This window comes from Aplysia californica, unplaced genomic scaffold (assembly GCF_000002075.1).
Source record: "Aplysia californica isolate F4 #8 unplaced genomic scaffold, AplCal3.0 scaffold00010, whole genome shotgun sequence".
Lineage (NCBI taxonomy): Eukaryota > Metazoa > Mollusca > Gastropoda > Aplysiida > Aplysiidae > Aplysia > Aplysia californica.
In genome coordinates, this window is record NW_004797280.1 from 3,104,212 (window position 1) to 3,112,010 (window position 7,799).

At 41.0% G+C, this 7,799-nt stretch overlaps 1 protein-coding gene across 1 annotated transcript in view; it reads left to right on the forward strand.

Annotated features, from left to right (window-relative positions):
* The window catches only part of LOC106011974 (YEATS domain-containing protein 2), a gene marked incomplete in the record, with an annotated part of 34,785 nt that extends 29,589 nt beyond the window's left edge, over positions 1–5,196 (forward strand). The window contains 3 exon segments of the mRNA XM_013083420.1: positions 622–696; positions 1,396–1,454; positions 4,896–5,196. Coding sequence (XP_012938874.1) covers positions 622–696; positions 1,396–1,454; positions 4,896–5,016 — 255 coding nt within the window.
* Positions 5,197–7,799: the final 2,603 nt, after the last annotated feature.

The window sequence follows — 7,799 nt, forward strand, 5'->3', positions numbered from 1 at the left end:
GTTGGTCAAACTATACATCTTAGATGACAGATGACACAGGCGTGTATGAATTTGAACAAGTGGCTCTACACAGCAGCACAACTTGTTGGTCAAACTATACATCTTAGATGACAGATGACACAGGCGTGTATGAATTTGAACAAGTGGCTCTACACAGCAGCACAACTTGTTGGTCAAACTATACATCTTAGATGACAGATGACACAGGCGTGTATATGAACAAGTGGCTGTTTTGCACAGTGTGTGCTTGGTAGAATGGAGGGGCTTTTCCTGAAGTCTTCCAGCATATCTTGGGTAGGACAAGGATGAAATGAAAGTCAAAGTCCCTCTCGTTTGAAACCAAATTGCTTTAGGTTGAGAAAGTGGAGTACATTGTTCATTACTTGCTCGGTGCCTGTAATTATTTACACAAAAACCTTGTGTTTGCTATAACGAACGAACGCTTGGGTTCAACGAAAGTGAAGATCAAGCCCAACAATTGTGTTGAATCCCCGAAGTCCCACTGTATTGTTGTGTTGTGCCGCTGGTTTTGTGGGGTTTTTCCTTGTGAAAAAATGGTAGAAATGATAAGTGCTGCATGTTTCTTACTGTTAGTTTTCTCCCGATTCTCTTCCCTGTCAGAGAGGGTTGAAGCTGGGACCGGTGGAGCTGGAGGCGGGGCTAGTGACCTTGACCTCTGCTGACATGATCTATCGGGTGAGTGGACTTTCTTTCCCTGTCTGTGGCACCCCGGGAGGGGGAGTCACAACATGAACTTGTCACTCAATGTGTTATCTCTCTGTGGGTGGTTGGCGGCTGCTCTGGTGTGGTTTGCTCCTTCTCTCCTATCAAACATCTATCGTCCTTATCTCCCCTCCTTTTTTGTGTATGTTACTCTCTTGTAACTCCTCTAATCTTGGGCACTTGTATATGACCTTATTGTGTTGCAAGTCGTCCCATGAGAGCCAGTTCCACGTATCAAGGTTTTGGCCAATTTTTCAGGAGTTACAAAAAACTGATTACTGTAGGTATGTATGAATGATCAACACACGGGAAACATGAAGCCCTAAAAGATCATATACACGATTTAGGAATTCTAGGCTTTCCTGTCGGGTCCGCAGTAATTCTTGTTGCTTCCTCCAAGTTGTAACAATATTGAAATCCTTTCCCCACATCTCAAGATAAGCTAATTTGGAAGCAAACGACTGTGATAAGTGAAACAGTTATTTGCTATTTATAGCGATTTAAAGGCGGGGAACTCAGTGAAACTTACACAGAAACGAAGCCCATGATACGCACTTTCGATTGGTGAAAAAAACATTTTCGCGCCAAAATGATGCTACGTGGATCTGTCTTCCAGGACGAAAGTGGCGTAAAACTCTGACCAACGGTGAACTGTGTTCTTCCTTCCTGCAGGTGGCCGTAGAGTTTGCCGCTGATTTGTTGAGAGAGGCAGCGGGGGTGAGCGCTACACGGTGAGTCATGCGTAGTGAGTGAGTCATACATACTGAGTCATGCATACTGAGTCATACATAGTGAGTCAGTCATACATAGTGAGTCATACATAGTCAGTCATATATAGTCAGTCATACATAGTGAGTCATACATACATAGTGAGTCATACATACATAGTGAGTCATACATAGTGAGTCATACATACATAGTGAGTCATACATAGTGAGTCATACATACGTAGTGAGTCATACATACGTAGTGAGTCATGCATAGTGAGTCATACATAGTGAGTCATGCGTAGTGAGTCATGCGTAGTGAGTCATACATACATAGTGAGTCATACATAGTGAGTGATACATACATAGTGAGTGATACATACATAGTGAGTCATACATAGTGAGTCATACATAGTGAGTCATACATAGTGAGTCATACATACATTGTGAGTCATACATACATAGTGAGTCATACATACATAGTGAGTCATACATACATAGTCATACATAGTGAGTGAGTCATACATAGTGAGTCATACATAGTGAGTCATGCATAGTGAATCATGCATAGTGAGTCATGCATACATAGTGAGTCATGCATACATAGTGAGTCATGCATAGTGAGTCATGCATACATAGTGAGTCATGCATAGTGAGTGAGTGATACATTGTGAGTGAGTCATACATAGTCCACGGCGCACCGGCAGTGGAATTTTAGTTGCCGCGGGGGGTTCCCTGCCGGGCGCCTTATCACGTCGGGGTCACGGGGGTCAGCTCCCTGTCGCCGCTCTGTCTGGGCCGACTTAATTTTTGGTACTTTTCAACGTTCAATTTTAGGTGTATCCTTGTATTTATGGTAATTCTCATTTAGTACACCCAAAGCACGCATTTCTGCTCTTGAGACTTAAAAAAGAACGGACGTTGTAACTTGTCTGGTTATTTCGTTAGACGCGCTGGAGTCGGCAATGCTAAATTGTAATTTTTTTTGACTAGCGTGAATGAAAAAAAATCAATATAAAAAAAAGGCATCGTCAAAATCTGTGGAACTTTTGGAACATGAACGACATAACATTAGCCCAGATACTCAGAAAAGATGGTATCTGCGCTTATAATAGAAGGCTGTAATTTTGCAATTTTATCCATCGGGCACACAATTCACTATGAAGTAATTCCTCCAAATACAACTTTATGTGTCTAATATAATAGTGAATATTCGCTTATTTTCTCGAAAGTTTATAAACGTTATCATGAAGTTTCTCTATGAAAAGTACAAATCGAATTTAGTGCTAGAATATATCTTCAACGTAGATCTAATACACGAACAGTATCTGTTACACTCCAGAAATTGCTTACTTTTCTTAAAACGCTAAGTCTAGGTTTTGTAAGTTGACTGAATAATAGGGATGACTTCTCGTAATTGGGTTATAAGAATAATTTCTAGCTTCCCAGGGACACTGAATCAGCACCAGACTTTTCCAGCTTTTTTTACATTTCTATGACCATTTGCAATAACTGACAATGTGACTGATTTCTTTACATTCATAATTGTGTCCGCGCATATTTTCTACACAAAAACTAAGAATGAATGTTTTAGCTGTCAATATTTTGATTCCATACAAGAAGTTTATCTCCACCCATATATTTACACGGTTTTGTGGTTTTTTAAATCGCTTATATTATATCTTTTTAGTTGTATGCAGTCTGCCACAGACACAGCATGATTCATGAACAAACGCAGAGTAACTCTCTCTTGTTTAATAGTAAAATAAGAGCTAACGCTGATCGTCTTTAGTTAAATATGCAGATGTGCATCTTTCTTCTCTTATAACTTGACTATTACTACTACCGCAGATTTAACATTTCTCATGGTCAAAGACATGATATTCGTAGTCAGTTTAACACAGAATTTGGAGAGATCTGTCGTGCCTTTTTAAAATTAACAATCATTTATTCATAAGTTTGTAACTAAAATAGGACAAATTGGGTACTCTACAAACACTTGTCTAGAGCAAAAACTAAGGCACAGAAACTAACCATTCTAACGCAGAATAAATCTCAAGACATTGAGCTTTTAGTACATCCGCGTAATGGTTTGCTGTGTGGGATGGGGAAGAAGTTATATCGTTTTAAACATAGTCAAAAATGCGAACTTCCCGACCGACACCGGCAAAGTCGCCTCAGGGCTCATTAACCCCGTGACCCCGAGCCGGGGAGCTCTAGCGGGCTGCTGAGTCACGCTGACTAAAAGTAACAGAATCGGGCGGAAAGTGACGCTGTGAGTGAGTCATGCATAGTGAGTCATACATAGTGAGTCATGCATAGTGAGTCATGCATACATAGTGAGTCATGCATAGTGAGTGAGTGATACATTGTGAGTGAGTCATGCATAGTGAGTCATGCATAGTGAGTCAGTCATACATAGTGAGTCATGCATAGTGAGTCATACATTGTGAGTCAGTCATACATAGTGAGTCATGCATAGTGAGTCATACATAGTGAGTCAGTCATACATAGTGAGTCATACATAGTGAGTCATACATAGTGAGTCATACATACATAGTGAGTCATACATACATAGTGAGTCATGCATAGTGAGTCATACATAGTGAGTCATACATACATAGTGAGTCATACATACATAGTGAGTCATGCATAGTGAGTCATACATAATGAATCATACATACATAGTGAGTCATACATAGTGAGTCATACATAGTGAGTCCACTGAGAAACGAAACAAATCTGCGTAGCTGTCCTCCACAAGAAAGTGTCGGAAATGGTATTTCGCGAGGCATATTTTGTTTTGAGAGTATAGATCTAGACCTTTTGATTTTTGCATCTCAAGATTTATTGCTCCATTCCAGTAGAGAGTAAATATAGTAGGCCAATGACTTTTAGTTGATGTTAATGCAGCGGTCTTTCCTTTCTTCGAAAGGGGGCCCAGCTAGTGTGTATAATGAGTCACAATAGGACATAATGAGTCACAATATGACATAATGAGTCACAATATGACATAATGAGACACAATATCACACAGAATGAGTCACAATATCACACAGAATGAGTCACAATATCACACAGAATGAGTCACAATATGACATAATGAATCACAATATGACATAATGAGACACAATATGACATAATGAGTCATAATATGACATAATGAATCACAATATCACACAGAATGAGTCACAATATCACACAGAATGAGTCACAATATGACATAATGAATCACAATATCACACAGAATGAGTCACAATATCACACAGAATGAGCCACAATATGACACAGAATGAGTCACAATATGACACAGAATGAACCACAATATGACACAGAATGAGTCACAATATGACACAGAATGAGCCACAATATGACACAGAATGAGCCACAATATGACACAGAATGAGTCACAATATGACACAGAATGAGCCACAATATGACATAGTCCCCGTGTCCCGTCGCCAGGTTTTCTCGTGTGCTAAGTGTGGAAGACGTCCACTCAGCCCTCTCCTCCCTCCCCACCGCAGCGTTCTGCCGCAGCAGCTACCTCGGGAAGGAGGCGGACAGCGACGGGATCAGCAGATGACATCGTCATCATCATCATCATCATCATCATCATCATCATCGCCATCATCACCATCACCCTCCCCTATGCCGTGGTCTCATGCACCAACAAACAGCTCAGATGACCAGCTGTCATAGTCCGCCTGGCCCTGGATGGGTCCAAACTTTACCGTGTTCCTGGGGGGGGGGGGGGGGGGGGGGTGTCGGGCAGGTATGGTGTCATGGGAGGGGAAGGGGGGTTGAGGTCGGGAGGGGGGCTGCCAGTCAAAGTCTTTGTTCAATAGGATACCTTGTAGTTTTTCAACTCTTAATAAAGAAAGAAAATGGAGAATTCGTCTTCCTTTCAAAGAGTCGGATGTTTCATTGAGGTCCGTCAGTGGGAACATCCGTCATTGCCTTGCTGTCAATTGTTAATCTACTTCCAGTCACACTTCTTCCTTGCCCCCACAGTTCTTCCAAACCCAGCGTTTGTGACTCACGTTCACTCAACTACTCACCAAAACTCTCACACTTTCTCAAACTGCTCAAAAACACTTTGAAACTATCAACTTGAGAATATTCTTGACAGTTTCCTGCACCTGCGCTGAACACAACAGATGCAACTGGGGAATTATCAACGTCCTGTGCTGGTTTGTCAAAACCCAAAACCTCTTTTCAATAAGACATACAAAGCTGAACACAACAGATGCAACTGGGGAATTATCAACGTCCTGTGCTGGTTTGTCAAAACCCAAAACCTCTTTTCAATAAGACATACAAAGAAGGTTTGGTTCATTGCTGTTGTTGTTATCGATCCAGTTTGGTTCATTGTTAAACCGACTAAGGAGAGTGACAGGTGTTGAAAATGCGTAATTTTTAATTTTAACGCAATTAAAAATTTTTCTACAAATGCTTTATTCAGATCATGTTCTCAAGGATAAATGAAGCTCTGGAACATATTAAAAACAATTGTACCAGCATCTAGCCTAAAATGACCTTTCTGTAAGCCTTCAAATAAAAGCGTTATGGGAGTGGGCTGGCACATCAGGCTTTGATCTATCTTCTCAAAATCCCACAAAGACAGGATCTACAAAGACAGAATTAAGCCTAAAATTTTAGCACCCAATGCCCAGACCATCCATTTATGCTGGCCCAAAAGTGTGGCCCTCTTCAATGAACTTATTTTTTTCACAAAGCTGATTTCCGAACCTGTTTACTTTTAGAAAGAAAGTTTATTTTCACTTGAGCTTCACTTCGTCTCTTTCTCACTTGTTGATGCCACGTTGATTTGTTATTTTTGACTTGAAGAATATAAGTACATGACATACTATTTGTATTGCTGGTTCTCTTTGATTTTTCCTTCTTTGTTTTGTTTTGATTTGTTGGTGTGTTAATTTTTGTTCTTGTTATTGTTCTGGTGTGTTGTTTTTCTATTTTTTGGGTGTTTATATATATATAGTGCACTGTCATTTAATTTGATGTAGTTCCTACCTCTTTTTATACATGTATGTATTTAAATGGGGAGTGCACCTTTCTCATTTAGTACAGTTTTGCCTCAGTGTACAACTTATAAATCATAACCATAATGAATATTGTAAGAACAAAGCACAATACGCAAAATTTTGCTCAATCCCAATGGTTTGAATGAGGGCCAGATTTTTCCTTCATGGAGGGGCAAAAGCTGGGCTACCATTTTGGCACACTTTGGTCAAGTGAAAAGGTCAAATCCTCCGAATGGACTTCCGGGTCAAATTTGGTGTATAAAAAGTGTGTATACTACGTGGCTGAGTCAAAGTTACATTATCTTTGCCTGGGTGGCACTCTCTCTTACTGTCTCATAGTAGTAGTATTAGTAGTAGTAGTAGTAGCAATAGCAAAGATCGTGTAGAGAATCTTTGGTAGTAGATCTAGTAGGCATTTAGTGAACGTGCACGCGGAAGGGCCTCGATAAGCCCCGTAGACTTTTGTGATCGGCCACGAAGCCTCGTGTTTTGATGGGTCTAAACAACTTGGTGTTAATCGCACTGCCACATCCGACAGGCCTACATCTTTTTAAAAGGAAAAGAAAGGTCATCAAAATGGTTGAATTCGCGTGAAAATCGATTCGGTAGAACTGGAACTATTAAAATGTGCTTCTGAAAACAAGTTACAAGGCCATTTTTACAACGTGATGAAATAAAAACTAGTGGCTGTGTTATTCTGTGTACAGTGGAATCCAGTTATAACGAGAGGGAGGGGAACGGTGGGAATGTCTGTTTTACCAGGATTCTCCTTGTAAGGGATCCAGTTATAACGAGAGGGAGGGGACCAGTGGGAATGTCTGTTTTACCAGGATTCTCCTTGTAAGGGATCCAGTTATAAAGTCAAGGGTAATAGTGAAGTAGGCCTAATCTATGAGTTTGGCGTTCTGTTTATTCCTTTTTGTATTTCCCCTGATGATGATTTTGTTCAATATGATCTCTAGGTCTTACTTGATCAAAAATCGAGTCAAGTATCTTTCTTGAGCTCTAGCAATGTTGACAACTCGGCGTTGGCGATCAGAAAGAAGGGGCTCTGGCTCTAGGCTAACTCGCCCGCTGTGTTGTTCCCCACCCCACCACACCCTGTGGTGCGTTGCGTCTGCTCGCGCACGTCACACATTCACTCCATCTATCACAGCATTGTGACCTCTCCATCCCGCACCAGAGAAATGAGAGTCATGTTAGGCCAATATAATTTAGACTAGGCTGGCCTATCACGCAATGCGTTCTGCTTGTCTGCGCATGCCACACCCTTCCCACTCATTCGCTCCGGCCTACATTGTTGGTTCGCGTGGGCTCTCCCATT